Below are 19020 nucleotides of genomic sequence, written 5' to 3'. Positions count from 1 at the left end.
ATTCTTGTGGCATTCCAGAGGTCCCTGGACACTCATTCCAAATGCCTGAGTTGGGCCCTGGGTGAGTTTCAGTCTAAAAGAGAACCTGGGTTTCTAGGCAGCCATCCAAACTCAATACAGACACTTTTTTTCTTTGTGAATCAGTTAAAAAAATTAAGACCTAAAGAGAAGGGGAGAAAAGGAAAAAAAAAAATAGGGAGAGAAATGGAAGGGAGGTAAAGGCAACCAAGATAGCAGAAAATGAGTGCAACAGGAGGAATCCAATTCCTCTGCTTTTATTTCCACTTCAGAGTTTTATTCCCACGTGGCAAAGTTGTAACCATGCAAGGAAAAGGGCAGATAGCCTCATGGCCACGAGTGAATGGTGAGGAGAAACAGGCCACCCTTCTCTCCTTGGAGACTGCTCCTGTCAGGGTAGAGGAGGCTAGTTTGGAAGCTGGTCCTCACTGTGTCTTGCCCACACTGGCTCTGACCATCCTTTTCCCTCATGCGCAAGTGAGGGCAGCTCTGGCATACCAGCCCTGGAGATGTCCAGCTCTGGCTTACAATATTTAGTCCCACTGTAGCTGTGCTGAACCACCGGTATGCCAAGATCCACTGCAGCTCAACCTAACCGGCACTTTGGTCATGACAGGAGATGTGTTGTGCTGCCGCTGGAGAAGTGGGGAGGCTCCCTCAAGACAGTTAGTGACTCCTACTGACCCAGCCTAAGGAAAGCCACAATATCACTGGCTTCTGTGACCTTGCAATTCATGGCATTAATCAACACTGATTCACACTAGGAAAGTTAATTAATTGCTGAAAGTACTGCAGCTTCTTACCTCACTCAGCTTAGCCCAGTTGAAGGATTTCAGTGGGTGTGAAGGCTGCGGGATAGATTTCTTCTTCAGGCTGGTGCCACTGCTGCTGAAGGTGGTTGTTGAAGGGGGTGGCACCCCCATGCTGAAGAAGGGTGGTGCTCCTGGTGGGGGAGGAGGTCCTCCTGGAGGAGGTGGTGGAGCCGGAGGAGGGGGACAGCTGGAGAAGGGCAGAGGAGGTGGCAGCGGGGGCAAATTCTCAGACATGAGAGAAGACGACAAAGCCAGTGGACCACCTGGAGGAGGGGGTGGTGGGGGTGGGAAGGAAATACTGCCCCCGTGCTGGAAAAAAAAAAAAAGAAAAAAAAAAACACAGAAAAAGAAAGCAAACGGTTTAAAAGGCACAATAACTCCATGTTGCCAGCTGATGTGATTTTATTACAAGTCTCAAAATATTTGATGTTTTCTTTAAAGCCTCCTGCACTCAAAGCCATGCAATAAAGGGAGGAATCTCAGCTTTCATTTAAGAGAAAGTTTCAAGCCCTTGAAGTTGTGGAGAAGAGCTTGAAAAAGGGAACCATAAATAGCTCAGAAACACAGAAAGCTAGTAAAAGAAGCCAAAATGTATTATTTTCTCCTTATGTATGAAAAAAGAGAAAAGTTCAATCTTATGAACTTTTGAACTCCTGGGTTTTCAACCTTGGGTTTGAAATACTGAATACCTGTCATTAGGCCCCACCAACACAAAGTGGGAGAGGGAGGAGGGAATGAATCTGCTTTTTGCAGTATCTAACTTCAGGCCTGTGTCCTGGGAGTTGAAGCTCAGGCACACTACTGGGATGGAAGGAGGAACAGGCAGGAAGAAGCAGATGCAAATGTCACTTCTGCAGAGCTCCAGGGTGGCACAGACCCTCCTGAAGCACAACAGGAATCCTCTTTTGTCACTAAATTTACTTTCATACCTGGGAGATTTCTCTCTATTCCACCAAAATATTTCTCCAATCAGGACCACCTCAGCAGTAAAAATAGTGCCTAGAGGAGGACATGCGTGCCTCAGCAGCTTCTACAGAGACGGTGGCTGAGAAGAAGGAATGGAGCAGGCCATTCACGCATTACGCATTCCAAACCACCAGCTCAGGGATTTTGGTCTCTACTGAAAGCTAAACAGCCCCTAAGCATTCATCTTTGTATCTGGCTAGACAAACTCTTTCTGTACAGACCATAGAAAGAGTTTCACTCATAATGTACTTTTGTTCATCATTCACTCGTTAGCAGGCTTTAAACAAGGTTGGGAAGAATCCCAGTCTCTTACCGAGAACTCATTAAGTTGAGCTACCAGGTCATTCATCTGGTCCCGGGTCTGGCGCAACTCCAAGGATTCCTTCTGCAGCTTATCCTTCATTTTGTTCAGTGTCTTCATCATTTCATCTTTCTCCTGGGTCTTTGTCTCACATTCCCGCTCCTTCTTCTCTAGCCTGCTCATCAGCTCGGCATGATCTAGGAAGAACAGGCAAGTGGGGCTAATGAAATAAAGCTCATGAACAGTTCCCAAAGAGATGGAGGTTACACTGAAATAAAGTTGACAACTCTGTCAGTTCATCTGGGGATGTATAATGAAAGTAGAGAAAACAAACTGGAGTCTGACTGTTCTGACGGTAATCTTCAGTGATCAATAGAGCAATGCCCAAGTCTCACTTAGACTGTAAAATCACTTCACGTGAGGATTGAGGGAAGCCCCATCCTACGAAGCAGATATACTGATCATCAGGAGACAAAATATACTGGAAGGGACAAAGCAGGTTTAGTCCACGAAGGAAAACCTGGACAGCCAATTGTGCCTAGCTCTGCTGCCTGCTGCTCTATGACTGAATCATGCTCTTCCTCTCTTGCATCCCCAAACACAAAAGACACACTCACCTTTCCGAAACTTCTCTGCCTGATCCCTCCACTGCTTGACTTCATTTTCATTCACCAGCCTGAAAGATGAAATCAGATCATTTAAATTTGTTCTGAGCTATCCAGCCTGAAAGGCAAGTGGCCATTGTGTGAAGTGATCAGCAAAAGACAACCTGGTGAATTTACACGTTTAATCAGGACCATACCAGTGGTCAGTCCGGGTCCAGATTCTGATCCTTACTGTAGTTAACAGCTTATATTAAAAAGGTGATATCTTGTAGCTTGAAGTCCTGAAGAGGAATAAAGGAATGTCTGGGGAAAAAAATCCTGGCATTTGCCTGTCTTCAGGTAATACCATCAAGGTGCCAAGGATACTTATTTTGAAAGGCAGAAGTCATAGCTAAAATCATCCTGCCGTGGGATACAAATTATCCTACCATTAATACAAGGCTGGATTGCCGCCTTTTTTTTTTTTTCTTTTTTTTTTCTCTCTATTTTTTTCTTTCTTGAGGAAGGATGCTTATCTGTTGGGTAATATATCGGTAACAAGGCAATGCTCGTATCTCATACTGGCACAGCTATTTCCTATTACTGACAGAAAATATGCAGGGCATGCTGGGGATTGATTAGATATGCAAAATGAGTAGTAGCTATGAAAGTAGAAATGGAAGATCAGGCACAAATTCTACAATGGAGTCTGATATCCAGACAGACAAAAAGAGATCAGCACCAGTGTATTTTCCATAATGAGAAATCAATTTTGATTTTGACTCATGCCTGTAACAGGATGGACTGTAGGATTTTTAGTACAGAACTTGATTTCATATGAGGCTTATGTTCTATAAGAATGCTCTACCCAGTGGATATTTCAGAAGGCTAATGGGCCATGAATTACCTGCAGAGGTAGATGGATGGGATGAAGACTCCAAAAGTTTGGCTAAAAAAGGACTGTGAACAGGGAAGTAGAGATGAGAGCCAGCTAATGTAGCTAGACCTCTCAAATGATGCGCCCTATGGGAAAAAATAATGGTAGAACCCTTGGCCAAGTCTGTGGGTGAACACATGCAGATGCTTTACTGAGAGGTAAAAGGTTTTATGTGCTAGATGGGGACTGTTTTCAACCATTTCAAATCTTTCTAAGCTATGTGCTCATTAATGAGGAATCAGATCTAAGTAGAAATGACAACATTTTGGGGGGAATATCAATGAAAGCTTTCATTAACATTTTGAAAGAAAAAGGAAAAATGAGGTAGTTTTGTTATACTATCACATTTTTTTTCTCTGCTCTTCTAACTAATATTAAAAGAAATTAGAAGGCAAGGACTTTGATAGAAAATAACATCTGTTGAAGACGTCGTTAGAGGGAAACTGGCTATAAGACTAGCAAGTCAACAAGAAGCTGTAAATTAACACAAGTAATTCTTCAGGTATGATATTTTATTTCCAAAGTACCTGCATACTTGTCATATACTTACACCTTTATAAGACAAACAAACAATAATACTGCAGCTTACATTTTAATTATATTTTTGACATTGAAGTTTTCCAGCGGAGCTATATCTGGATCATCTCCTCGTTCATCCTGCAGAACAATTTGTTGGAGTATTCTGTCCAACAGCTGCCATTGCTGAAAATTTCCTCCATTTCTCTTATCTGTATGGAAAATGACCAACTCATGAGAACTTCAATTTTCATGCCAAAGTGCACAGATCTACTGACAAACTGCCATTCCTTCCTTTCCGGTTCCCATATTAATCTCGTATGTAGTAAATTACAGTACACAGCACCTAACATTGATTTGTTGTTAGCAGATTATTTACAAACACTAGGCATATTAGAACAGCACATAACAAGCATGTGCAACTCTATGCCTGACTTGCACGTTCAGGCTGTGCAATCCTTTTGACAGACTAGCTCCAGCTTGCACTTTAGACACATTTAGAAGTGATTCTGCCATGATTATGATGGCTGTTACTCAGAAATTTATGGGGCTTGATAGTGGTTTTTTTTTGTTTTTTTTTTTTTTTATGCACCTAGGTAATATCGTGACCAAGCACTATAAAAACAATTAGATGTTCTATCTGCGTACTCAGTTATTCAGTTGTCTGCAGATCAGTGAAACTCAACTAACACAAAAAGTTCATACAAACACGATCAAAATGTGTGGAGAGAAAGAACAGAAACTGAACAAAAAGGACTGCTCCTACGGATGTCAAATAAAAGAGCCAGAGGAACAGAAAATTCACTTTAGCTCCCTAAGCTACATAACCTAGACCTTAAATTATTTTAAATTGCTCCAGTACAATTCTGTCCTACCCTAGAAGGACTTAACTCTTCTGCCACAAAACACTCCAGGTCAATACCCAAAGCTCAAGTACTGTCTTAAATGGTAATAGCAAGGAGGCCACTGGGACAAACAACTGCTTGAATTTGTGCATGGCAGTACTTAAACCTAATCAGTGCCTGAAAACATACCACACTACCTCCTGAAAAAGTTCACTGCATACTTCTTCCTTACATTGACTTCTCAGTTTGAACGTTCAAATATGGCTGAAAGTAACCAAAACCAGCCCCTGATACCTAAGAGGATTAAGGCAGGTAGTTCTTTGGTGATCTTGCTATGCTTTCACGCAGCTGCTACACTCTTGAAACATGACCGAATTACTTTATTACAGTTAACAAGTAGATTCCTATCACCTCTCTTGAAAGCAAATGCCAATGTTATTTTTCAGTTTGAGTTCAGGAGCCCTCTACTGATATTTTGCCACAAGACAGCAGCCCAAAGACTTCTTGTGGATTTTCCCAGTGAAAGAAAAGCTTTCAGTACTGTATTGTTTCACCAGAAAAATTCCTCACTGCATTTTGTTAACATTCAAAATGGTGTCTATTTCTGAGAATTCTCTGATCTGAAGCACAAGGGCTCTTTCTTTTTTAAAGCTCCTAATTTAAAGTCACTAAGAGCTCTGTCAGTGACTAACTGGAATGTCTCCAGCTACTTAGTTTTATTTGAAAGTGCAGAGAAGTGAAGCTGATGCTTTAAGTATTGCGACAAAATCTGCTGGATGGGATCAGTGCAAGATACTAAGTCCCTTAGGCATTGCCAAGTTCTGAATGGAGGACAAAAGCAGTGTGTGTCCTGGTAACTGCGACCCTGCACCCATGCCAAAACTGCACCCATTTCTTCAACACCCCTTCCTCTGGAAAACTGTGATGTACTCACATGGCATCTGCAAGCAGTGCTGGAGGATGGATAACAAATAGGGATAGGCATCTGTGTGCTTCAATCTTTTCTTGATCAATTCAAACATCTGAGAGGCACTTTTTGTATCAATGTGGATCTGAAGTGAGGGAAGGCAGTGCAAGGACAAGTCAGAGAAAAAACACGCACAGTGAAAACCTGACTAACTGTGAAAGGTCAGACCAACATGGAGACAAGCAAGTTCCCAGCAACTGGACCTCTGCAGTCTCTTGCAATGTCTAGCTATAATCTCAGTGAGGAGCTTGCACATGGGTCTTTGAGATATGCATTGACCTACTCCAGAACAGAAAAGATCCCCAAGGCAAAGGGTTAGAAAGGTGGTTAGAAAGTCACATAGAGCCACCAAGACACCAAGAGCTGTACTGGAGCAAGCAAAATAAATAAATAAATAAATAAATAAATAAATAAATAAGATGCCCCATCACTCAAAGCATCCAAAATCAGGTTGGGTCGGGCTTTGAGCAACAATTATTCATAGAATGGTTTGGGTTGGAAGGGACCTTAAAGATCATCTAATTCCAACCCCCCTGATCTAGTGAAAGATTCTTGTTGCTGCCCATTGCAAGGAAGTTGGACTAAGTAATCTTTAAAGGTCCCTTCCAACCCAAACCATCCAATGACTCTATGAGAACCTTTGGGTCCAAGGAATTGGTGGCATAAATAAGAGACAATAAGCAGGGAAGGATTTGTTGGTCTGTATCAGTGTTTGGCAGGAACTGATTCAAAAGAAAGAGGAAACTACAACTGTTCTGGACCCTACAGCCCCTTACTGTTGCTAGAGGTTGTGGAAACTGTCCTTGTTTTATGATCATCTCAAACTCCACCCATTCTAAAATACTGATTCTCTCCACAGTCTCTGAGGTGGTAGCATTCACGAATTTCCTGTGATTTAATGGGAAAAGCATCAGAAATGAGCCCAAGCCCTGTAAAGAACCCATACTCCTGTAATAGAGATGTCTGAAGTTAGAATGTATCTTGATCATTAGGACTGAAAACATGCATAACAGTGTTGATAACCACCTCTGCTCCTGAACCTTCGGCTAAACAAAATAAAGGCAGCTTTGTCAAAGACACTGCAGAATCCCTGTCTGTGATCATTGTTTTAATTGCTCATAGATCAGAGACCACCTACTTGCTACATGAGAAACAGTGAAAACAAGAGTACCAGCCACCCTCAGTACCAAACCCAACCATTGCTTTCAGGGAACACAAGGGGAAGTTGCATCAAAGATACAAAAAGGATGTTCAGCTTTGGCAAGTTCAGGTACACCATAGAAAATCTTACCAGGTCAAACCGCTTGGCAAGTTCCAGGTCGTCTTCATTTCTGACCATTTCAAAGAAATCTAAGTGCCTAAGAGAAAATAGAAAAAGAAAACCAAAAAACACCAATGGTCATGGCATAATTCAGACTTAAACTAAGTGTGCCACCATAGAAGAAGCAACACTTAGAAGTTGGCAAGCCTTTCTTACATAAAGCGTTGGAATATGTATGCAAAGCAACTCATGGGGGCCAATAACAGGCCAAAAGAAATGACCAGCTGAGGTAAAAATGTACTTTAATCCTTGTGCTAAGTCACTGTGTTGAAGAAAGTGGCTAAAAATAAACATACAATTGAAAAAGGATATTCCACTTGCGATGAATGCAATGCCTACTTCGGTAATACATTCTAGAAAGTCCACTCCATACTTGTTAACTAGGAAACATTAGCTGCATCTAGAAAGTCCATGCCATGTCAGGCAACATTAACAAGCTGTTTCTTTTATGTGGTGGAGTAGAGATGCATTCAGTGGATTAGTTAAAGATCCCTTCCAACCCAAACTATTCTATGATTCTGTGATAAACAGCAGAGTTTGCAGCTGCCTTTCCATTACCTATTGATAAGCACGGCAGCATGCTTCTGGTGGGATCTGGGGTACCTGGTGAGAGATGCAGTTGACCAAGGCATATGGACTTATCTTTCACAGAGACCAGAGCACAGCAGATGATGTGGAAAAAGGCTGTGGCACATCTCCCTTTCTTGACCTGGCATACAGCCTACATAATCCAGACATCTGGGATACTCTCAAACCTTTGTACCATTCTCATCACAACTTGTAAGATCCACAAGTTCCTAAGATCTTAAGCTCTTTCTATACGTCCTGGTTACTAGCCAAAAGAACAGGGAATCATACAGAACAGATTCTTTTCTTGGTTATAATGTTGTAGACCAAAACCAACATTACTTGTTCCAGCTTTTCAGCAAACACAGGCACAGCACTGTATGCAATCTTTCCCTGTAGCATTAATACATAGATACAAGCCTCCCCCCTGCTCAAAGATGCGAGGTCCCTCTTCGTAACAGGCAGTTGGTGCTAACCTCGTGCTTATGCAGAATCCCAGAAGCATTATATGCCCCCAAACATAGCTCCATCACCCTATAGCAACTCCTAACGGCAGATATTTGAGAACACGGTTCCTTAAAAGCTGCAAACATAGGCCTGAGTAGTATTTTTTCACCATATACTTTGGCAAACTTGACATTTCTACCTAGAAAGTCCTAGATACCTACAGACCAGCCCTGCTCTGTAGGAAGGGGCTTGGCGTAGCAGACAGTAAGGGACAGCAGCACACTTGCCACCAAGTATGACTTGAGAGCAGGTCTGTCCCTCTCCACAGAGCTTAATGTGGTCACAGGAAAACATAGACTTCCGTGGTTGCCTGCCATTACACTTTAAAATGTTCCATTTTGTTAAGCAAATAGATTTTACCAGGCTCCTCAATAGTTCATTGGGTCTTTTAGCTTCTTGAGGTGTCTCAGTCAAATTGCTCAGATTGCCTGCTCTAGGATTATTTCAGCATGTGGCTTTGTGAAAGATTTAAATGTAAGGTCACTAGCAGCCTCAATTACTGTGGCAAAATATGGAACTGCTAGTGACCTTAACCTGGGTCGCCAGTAAAGTAGAGTTTCAGTGAAGAAAACATTTATCTATAGCACAGTAATTTGAAGGTGCCATTCAATGTTAAATTTTGTGCAGTAGCAAAGACATTTAAAATAGCTACCTGTTCTCCTCTTTTGCCTGCTTGGCATCTCTACCCCTTTGCCCACCACAGGTTCCTTTTCTTTTACAGTTGTGCCAGTGCTACTGTTTGGGGGGTTGTGTTACAAGATAGACCATGAAAACGAGTGAGGTTAAAGAAAAATCTTGGAAACCCAGAACCTGCATGATGTCCACACATACTCAATCTCAATGAAATCAATGAACTGGCTTATCTCCCTCCTACCAGGACAGGCTTTTGTTCCACTTTTGCTATATAAGAAATGAATTACAACATCTTTTTTCATTCTGGTTGTCATCCTCAGCTTAGAAGAAAAACAATTCATGAAATTTGTCACAGCCACTTCCAGTTTAGCATGTGTGTTTCCTACTTCATCTGCTGATTTTAATTTTAAAGACAAAAAGGAGATTTGTCCTTAAAGGGAGACAGTTATAGGGAGAGACAGAGACAACTTTGTGCTTAAATCTGAAACCCAAATATAGGAGATCAATGTTTCTTTCTGCTGATAAATGACAGTTCTCAGAAAATGTCTTACCTGTCAAGTGTTGCATTCTCATGTCCTCTTAGCTTGTCAATAACAGGCTGAATTCCCAGCATTAGAAATTCATATCGTAGGTGTAATCGGAACTCCAAATTGTCCTTATAAAGTGGGGGAAAACAAGTTACACGGTTCCAGAAGCTTTTAATCACACTAAAAAATTTTTCTTAAATCCTTACTACTTCCGTTTTTTAATATCCTCTATCCTGACACCAAATACACAGGATGATTACAGGATTCTAGTAAAGTAAGTAAAAAAAATTAAAGTCTTTGCCTCCGTTTCTCTTAAAAATACTGTCCTCCTGTATCTACAATGAGTTCTGCAAGGCCAGTCACAAGGATAGCACACTTCATGTCCCAAAAAGAACAAAAGTTATGAGTGCTTGCCTTGCTAGTCAATTAGAGATCTACCTTCTGTTTACGGATGAACAGAACTGCAGTTCATCCTCATAGTTTTTATAGATATTTGTCATAAGTTCACCATATACTCCGCTAAATGACACCTACTCAGTAGGACTTTACAGGGCTGTTGCAGATAGAGCCAAATACACTCCCAGAAAGAGCTCTTACAAGCTTGTTGTTTACTGTGGTTTAACCAGAAAAAAAAAAAAAAGTGAAAGTAACACTTCTAGTGAAACGAAATCAGCTTAAACTATTCTCCAGACACAAAAGAAAGTGTTGTTAATGAACGAAAAACAACAAGCTGACTTTTCTGAAAGCCTTTGACCTTTTTAAATTAAGATGTTTTGAGTTTGGCTTTGAGTCAAAACATACTAACATTTCAAAACATTTCAGAAGGTAAACCAAGATGGTTTCTAAATGGCTGATATGAAGAAGGTAAATGCTTTGCAGTTCTTAAAGAAAAATAACAAAACCAAAAACCACAATCATTTCAGTGATGTATGTTATATTAGAAGAATTAGAAGAGAGGGGGAATGAAATAATATGAAGACATTGTAAGACTGAACTTAACAATTAAGCATTATTTTACACAAACTATATCTACTCAGGAACACAAGATTTGTGACATAATCTGCTAGCCTTTTCCAAGGTAAATTAATTCAAGCATGACATTTGAGATGGAATTTCTAGGGCAATGACTCACCTCACCAGCCCCAGCATTCAGAACAGCATTGATAAAGGACATGATAGCTGTTTTGAGATTTACTTCATCTCGATATCGCCCCATGCTTCGGTCTAGCTCATTCAACAATGTCTGAAACAGAACAATAGACTAGGTTAGATGATACAATCTAATTCCTTAGACCATTTTGCATACTGCTCATGGGATCTGCAAACAGTCATCTTCTGATTTGCTACACACTTGCTTAAATAAATAACTTTTTTTTTCTTTTTTCAGGCAAGATTGTTAGCAGTCTTGGCCGTGCCACAATAACTAAATAACTAAATAACTAAATAACTAATAACTAAAGAAGAATAGTGATAGGAATAAAATGCCCACATGATCCTAAAAAAAAAAAGTTTTTTTAAACAAGCTATTTGAGGAAAAGCAGATGCCCTTTACAGTTTCTGCCAACATGATCTAAGAAAGCAACAGAATGATATGTGTCCTCATCAGTTAACTCAGTATGGGGAATACGATGGGGAGTTTATACATGCAGAAAAGTATCATCAGATTCATAGACCCCTTCTACTTACGTCACTTGAGTAATTTTCAGTTTTCTTGGATTTCAGCAGGATAGATTGCACTTGTGTAGAAACGGAAAAAAATCTAAAGAAATGCCATTTTTTGTTTGTCTATAGGAATAAAACCTATTTGGAAGGTTTCTTGGAAGATTTCTCTTTGTTCCTTCACTTACAACCATTTCACATGAAGGAGACAATTACCTGCCTCTTGGTAAGCTCCTTTTAAGGATTTTCAAATAACAGGAATACCCCCAGGTCCACGCTTACTGCAGCTTAAAGGTGAATTACAGAGCTGAAGTGGAAGTGCAGTTAAACTCATATTTTCTTGTTATGTCTCCCTATTAACCAAATAGCAGGGGTATTTAGCACTCAGGAGATATTTAGCCCAGAAATACTGTTGGTCTAATCTCTACATACATATAAATAGGTCACCATAATCTTGTGAACATCAAGAGACAGAAGAGAGGAGAAAAAAGCAAAAGACTAAGCAAATAATGTTGGTAGCCTCTGCTCTATGCAGTCAATTTAGGATTAATTCCAACTGAATATTTACTGAAGAGGTTATATGTAAGAACTGATTAGCCACAGAAGCAACTCTACTTATAGCTTTGTGCTGATGATTGTGAATCGTCTCTTCAGGATCTTCTCTGATCAGTTCATAATTCTAAGGATGATTTTCCTTACTGGAAGAGTAACAAATTCCACTTAAGTTCTGTCAATTCAATTGTATGGATCTCATTCCAGCGTTAATAATAAACATGCCACACTGATGTTTGTTTTGCTGATGCACTAGAAAAGATGGAATTCTTTTTACTTTTCCTGAGAAGTTCTGGCCATAAAGGGAGAATGAAGACAAAAATAACTTAGTGTTCAGCTCAGCAGATACATCTAAATAACATCTTGAAGCTATGATGCTGAGTAAAGAAGTTCATTTTCCTTTAGTTAGTCTTCTGTCCCTGGCTACTGAAAGTGTTCATTCATAGCAAAATCTTTCCCATGCTAGTCATCAGTTTCATAGGTCTATCTTGCTTCCTGTAGAAAATGGACATCACCATGGAAATATGTCTCAAGAAGCAGGGGGAATATCCTCCTGGACATCCCTTGGGGAAAGAAAGCCTTCCTGGCTTCATGTGAACCCTTTGCTTGTTTTTGTGTAAAAATATTTTGATCTATCCTACAATGCTACCAACAGCTGTTCTTATATCTGAGCACAGTTTGGTTGACTTCACTATCAAGCTCACTTGATTTCATAAACTCCTTTTTCCTGCATCTTCTAAATTGGCCAGACGGCACCTGTGTATGTCTGTTCTCCCGGAATTTAAGCTTCCACCATGTCCATGATTTCCCAATAGTCATGCTATGACTAAAGAGCAAACCTTCTCCCAAGTTTGTTAGAAGTGGGAGGGAGTCTTACATAAAAATACAAGAAATGGCCTACTGAGTCAGACTGGTGGTCATTCCAGTCCCTCTCTGACAATGGCAACAGGAGACTAATTAAGCAGTCCTTAACTCCCCCCCCACATCCCCAATTTTACTCTTCAACTTGCAAAATAAGCAGAAGTGAAACAAATGAGAGTATTTAGTTCTGTTACTGTCAGATTTGACACCGAAATACAAAGCATACACGTCTTGGAATAATTTAAACAGCCATTACTATAAAAGCATCAAAACAAAGGAATGTTTTGCTGGTTTTCTTCATAGGCCTCATTCCTACCATATATTCTTAAAGACTTTTCGGAGCACACTAGAATCTATGCAACAACTTGAATGACAGCATCAAGAGGCTGAAGGATGTTAGCTAAAGTTTTCTATCTCCTATTTCAGAAGGCTGAAGTAGGAGCAGAACGCAGGGGCAAGGGGGCAAGCCAAAGAGCAAGAGCAACGAAAGCTCTAGCTTGCAATACACTCATTGAAGAACAGCGCATCCTCATGTGGTTGTTCAGCTCTGGAAGGAAACACTACGAGGTCAGGCAATTCCTAAAGATCAGATTCTACGCCCACACTATGGCCAAATTCCAGTATCTCTAACCCTTTGCAAATGGCTAAGGTTCAAGTCTTCACTTTAACATTTCCTGTGAAAAAGATTTCACCACACCTCTTGGCAGCCAGTTCTGTGGCCTAATTGATCTTATGGTTGTAAAGGTTTTTCCTACTATTTAAGCAAAACTTTCCTCACTTAATCTCATTATTCCTCATCACTGACATCCAGTAAGATTTCATTCAATCTGCAGCAAACCTCAAAAGGCTTTGGATGAGCCCTGAGGGGCAGAAGCAACTCAAGTGGGAATACAGGGTTTTAATTTGTTCCTTTTTAACTCCTCTACTACATTTCCAAATTGATCAGATTTCTCTCTACAGAACATGCTCTGTACTGATGGTGCTTAATGCAAACCAGGCAATGGGGCTATGGAAGGAAGTTCCTAATCTCCACCTTTTTGACCGACAATATCAAGCTTCCTTTACTCCTTCACCTTAAACTTTACAATTTCTAGTAGCATTAAGGAGGAAAAACAAGAGTGTTCTGTCCAAAGCAGCCCAGTTAATATTTTCACCAGCAAGTGAAATCAGCTCCTTTCGGTCTGAATCGAACATCTATGTTCACTCCAGACTAAAAGGAAAATTCTTACTCCCCAAAGGGGCCGCAGCTGTATGGGTGTTTCAGACAGCAAGCCAGGCTGGAAGGGTACTGGCATGTCCTGAAATACTTTTCTAGGCCACTACAGCACTATGAGTTTGCAACATTGGTTTGACTCAAAATGTGGCATGTTAAAAAGTACATGTTACAACATCATAACAGTATGCATTCACTCCACACGAGCAATGAGGGGAAGCAGAAAAGCAATAATCAGAAAGGCAATAAATTAGGGAAGAGTAAGACTGTGCTCCTTTCACAGTGAAAACCAGTCAGTTTGGACTAGATGATCTTTGAAAGTCCCTTCCAGCTGACCTACTCTATTCTATTTTATTCTATTCCACGTAGGGTAATGCAGACATGAATGACTCAGAGACTCTTCATTCTCAGTTTTTGTAGCATTTTAGAGAACTTCACCTTCGCAAGAAAAGCACCTAAGAAACTCAAGATGAAGGGACATTTTCATGGTCACACAGCGAGCCAGTGACAGAATGACACCAACTTTGAATACATCAGATGGAAAAGAATCCCAGCGAGGACACCAAGGGCACATCCTACTGACTCCACTATTTCTGCTTTGAGGTCTGGCTTTCCAAATTTTTTTTCATCTTTCTTCTTTAAGGGACAGAGCGGGATTTATAGGCTAATAAGCACATTTCAAATGAAAATTGGGTGAAGCAAAGGCAGAGCTTTTCCCAAATTGCCTCAGGAATGAGATTTAAGGAATGTCTTTATATTATTGTGGTATTTGAGTAAAGATGGAATACTTCCCTGAATAGGACAGTTTTCAATGAATATTTTAAAAGTGGAACTGTGGACTGCCTGTTGGACATGTAAAGGAGAATTATTCCAGGCAGAAGGGCAGCATAAAGAAAAGGTCAAAAATTAAAGAAGGCAAAGGGATCAGCTCAGGCAAGAAGCTATGACAAATGTGAGAAAATAGGAATAGCCACAACATAAATTCAGTCACAGATTACAGAGTCTTGTCGCAAGTACAAAGAGAAAGTTGCTCGTGATGGCCCTGTGAACACACTGAGCAGTGGAGATATAGAGTGAAGTTGTAGTACTCAAAGGCATCTGCTTAAGTGAAGACTGAAGTTTCAAAGAAGAGTAAGCTCTGGTATTTAGGCATTTACTGCCATATCTGTAAAGTGACTCGTCTTGGAAGTTAAGGATTGCGTTGAAAATTTCAGTCAAATCCATAAAGGCAGTTTAGAAAGAAGCAATATTTTACATCAGAGTTCCAACTCAGAGCCAAATGTGAAATTTTGTTAAGTTAAGGTGGTAGAAGTTCTATGAACATGAAGCACTATCTATATTCTCCATTAACTTCAATTTTTTTTTTTTTTTTTAAAAAAAGAACATCTCAAAAAGCAAGGACAACCTTTCCAAAACATTACAGCACAGTTTTAGAATAGTGGTGTAATAGTGGTGTCTTCAGCTGGTGTAACCTAGTGCAATTTAATTAAATTGGGATTACAGTTGTTTAAATCACACAGGAATCTCACTGTAATTTGGATTTTGACTGTAGAAACACAAATATAAAACTGCAAGTTCCCTATCAAAACAAAAGGAGTTGTAACAACACACAGGCAATGATGCAAGTGTAGGAAGAACCACACATGAAGTCCCAGCTTTCCTTCTCTACTAATTTACCAGTTGCTGGTGCCTCTGACTACTCTTGGCTGCCTGTGCCAGGTAGTAAGTGTTGTGCTTAGAAAACTGAGCAGCAACAGCTTCTGACATTCAACTGAACATGCAACGTTTTATGGTACCATGTTAAATATATGATCTGTGCATCACTCCACCACACTTGAACATGTGCAAATTGGAAATAAACAGTGTTTCAATCCAAAGCTGTCAGCAGCAAGTTACCCACAAGGTCATGTTTCAGATGGTTGCCAGTAAATAGTTCTGAACCTCGCTTCCTCATTCTTACAAAACAGAGTGGAATTAGAACGATACAACCCACAATTTTTATTCAGCACCATGAGGTCAGAGTTAACCTAAAGCTGCAAGCTCTAAGCTGTTTGGACACTTAAATATACTGATTGATATTGCTAATTGCTCAAGATACAGGAAATATCTCCCAAAAGAGTTTGATTTAAAATCTGAAGGAGCTCTTCTAGTATTTGAAAAGTCTAGGTTACAAAGTTTACATTCAGGACTAGGATGAAGAAAAAAGAGGCTTTCACTAGCTTGTCTACACCTTCATTGTACGTTACATCTTTGAAGTTTACAGAAAGGCATAGGATAAGCAGTCAGTTCATCCCTTCCTTAAGTTGGCCTGCCATGGTGGAGTTACAATGGATGCTTCTTTCTTGATAATGAGCTGCAAGACCATTCTGAGATACAGGTGTGGGACAACAAATCCAAACACTTGAATGGAAAGAGGCAAAGAGATATAGCACTCTCTTAACTCACAAATCCTAGAGTATCAGAGAACCTTCCACTAAAATCTAAGGAAGACCATGACCACATTTGTTCAATCAGTGTTCTGAATATCGCCTCTGTTAGAAGAAAATGACTGAAGACGAATGGAGGAGGTCTTTGGATGAACGCTTACCTCCTAAAAATTATGAGAAAAACTGTTAAAACTCAAGCTATCACTGAGTGTAGTGGAAAAAAATCCCAGCTTCAAGACACAAGTGTTTGTAAACAAGAATGCAACCCTCCTGCTAAATCATTTGCTCTTGTTGTTTTAAGAAAGAAAAAAGAAGAGAAAGTATCTTTTTTTTTTTTTTTTAACAGAAAATAATTTGGACAAAGAATTGATGCAAACTAGTCTTTCATGAATGTGAGAGTTGGTAAGTGTCTCCAGGCTTGCAAAAGCACCTGCAAATCATTACACTAGACTCCTCAAAAGCTCAGCTGTACAATAAGATGTGTGCTACCACACCTGCCCAGAAATGACTTATCTGTCACTTAGTAGATTTTAAGCCAATTTTAAAAAGAGAGAAAGACAGAGGACTCAAACAGGAGGCACTGAGTAAACTCAGCATCTATCTCCCATGTGAACTTATTAAGGAGACTCACTCAGTCAAACAAGGGCAAGCTAACACAGCAGCACAGAAGATCTGAGTCACAGCCACTGAATCTCATAGTGTGTTCAGTTTTAATGACAAACATTGGCAGCTACTGTTCATGAGCACAGATTGTTCTCCATTCACTTTTACATTTGTGAGCTCATTGTACCCCAAAATCTACCAACAGGTACTGAGGTAGAAGGTAATGACTGACACAGACCAGGATCCAGGGCCTATTGGTCCAACACCACCCTTATCATTTCCCCTAAGAAAGAGTAGCAAATGGGTGAGGTTACCCCAAAGTTTAGGAACTACAGGTTCATACACAGCAACAGATTCTTTTGCATCTTTTTGTAAAGGTGCTCAGTTCACTAGGAAGAAGAACAGCCAGCAGTATCCACAATAAAAACCTGTCAATAATCTAGTGACATACAAAGGTTTCTGAGATTGAGTTTCCCTTCTATTCTGTGAATAGGAGATATCTGAGCCAGCATTTGATAGGCGGTGATGATTTGTAACTGATTATTAAGTGACAATTTAAGTGCTCCATTGTTCATTATTTAATCCACTGTTGCCATTATTTAATCCACACTTCTTGTGTTACTAAATAAAGGAGTTTAAAATCAGGACAGAGGCTCCTGGAATTCTGTGGCTTCAGCTTCCAGGGCAAAAAAAATGATTAGCACCCCAATGGCATCAGGTTAGAGTATGAACAGATTAACAGCTTTCATTTAACTTAGCAACCCCCCATTCTAACGTAAAATACAGGAGATTATAAATCAGTATTAATGACAAGCAATTGGGTCTTGAGAAAAAAAAAAAAAAAAAAAGGAAGATGATAATCTATTTGAAGTGTTTTTCCTAAAACACAATGAGAAATATTGCCTTCTTACTGCCTAGCAATATTGCAATATGTGCACTCTAAAAATCACTCCTTGGCAGAGATGGCTATTCATGTCCAAGCATCCTCCCCATACCTGGAATCTTGTCCTTTCTGCAGCATAGACTTGGTAGTGAAGCATGGCTTGCAAGACTTTCTTGTGACCATCTGGTACCAAGCAGACAGCCCCTAGGATCTCTAGCACAGCAATCTTGGTCTTGATGTTCTCAGTCCGTAAGCTCTGGGAGATGATGTTGATACTCTCTGGATGAGCCAGGACATGAGCCCGTCCTTGGGAGTTGTTCATCAGTGCCTTGATACACCCTATAACGGATGTGTGTATACGGCTTTCTGAGGTCTCATAGTCCATGCTCTTCAGGAAGTTCAGCAAACAGCTCAGGCCATCCAGCTCAATGAACCTGGTCACGAACCTGAAAAAGCAGGTAGGGAAAATAACAAAAACAATCGAAAGGCAATTTATTTATTCAAAAGATATTCAACCCTGTGATCCCAGCATCTGCAAAAGCTGGCTAGCTTGAAGATCACAGGGTAATTCCCAGGTATTCAAGGAAAAAAAAAAAAAAAAGAGAGAGAGAGAGAGAGAGAGAGAGAGAGAAAACACTAGCACAGTTCCACTGCAACTATCAGCTGTACTGACTGAAGTCTAGACTTCACACTCTGATCCCATGATGTATGCAAAGGCACATATATGTAAGAGGCACATGTTTTCTGAAGGTTCTTATAATGGCCTTGGCTGCATTGGTGTTTTTTTGTTGTTGTTTGTTTGCTTTTCGTTTGAGGAGGTATATTAAGGATGGAGAAGGGCCTCTGTCAACCTGCAGTAGCAATATGTATTGTAAAAACATCACAAATTATGGAAATATAGAATTATTCAGTTACCTAATCACAAATGACTAAGCCTACACTGGAAGAGGTTTATTTTGACTATTGAGATCACTGGAGTTCTTTTTCTACCATATTCTAGTATAAAATTTACCTTTCTTCAGATTAAGATCATGGAAACTGAGTACGGAAATAATATAGCGGAAATTCAAACTAGACCATACAGACAGCCTGCTAGACAAGTCGACAGAAACTGATGGAGTTATACAAATCTGTTCAAACCAATAATTCTAGCAATGTTTCATTTTGAGTTTCCTGGATTAAAAATGGGGATGCAAAGATATGAAATGGGCTGCAAATCATTTCTTAGGATAACTCTGTTCACCTCCTGCCTCCTCTAGCAGGTCGTACAGGTAGATGCAGTTTTTTTTTAGAATGCCTGAATACAAACCCATGTGAATTCA

General features: G+C 40.1%; 1 protein-coding gene across 8 annotated transcripts in view; it reads right to left on the bottom strand.

Moving 5' to 3' along the window:
- DAAM2 (dishevelled associated activator of morphogenesis 2) overlaps positions 1-19020 on the bottom strand; it is a 198728-nt gene that overhangs the window by 47959 nt on the left and 131749 nt on the right. For all 8 annotated transcript variants that reach the window (XM_083829088.1, XM_083829087.1, XM_083829093.1 and 5 more), the window contains 9 exons: positions 17811-18144; positions 10634-10744; positions 9526-9629; positions 7238-7304; positions 5914-6031; positions 4208-4346; positions 2715-2773; positions 2110-2294; positions 822-1139 (listed from right to left, as the gene is read on the bottom strand). In XM_083829088.1, coding sequence (XP_083685214.1) covers positions 822-1139; positions 2110-2294; positions 2715-2773; positions 4208-4346; positions 5914-6031; positions 7238-7304; positions 9526-9629; positions 10634-10744; positions 17811-18144 — 1435 coding nt within the window. The remainder of the gene's footprint in view (positions 1-821; positions 1140-2109; positions 2295-2714; positions 2774-4207; positions 4347-5913; positions 6032-7237; positions 7305-9525; positions 9630-10633; positions 10745-17810; positions 18145-19020) is intronic.

Source organism: Anser anser (assembly GCF_964211835.1).
Source record: "Anser anser genome assembly, chromosome: 3".
NCBI lineage: Eukaryota > Metazoa > Chordata > Aves > Anseriformes > Anatidae > Anser > Anser anser.
Note: the sequence above shows the minus strand (reverse complement) of the source record. Positions and strands in the feature narration are given on the sequence as shown.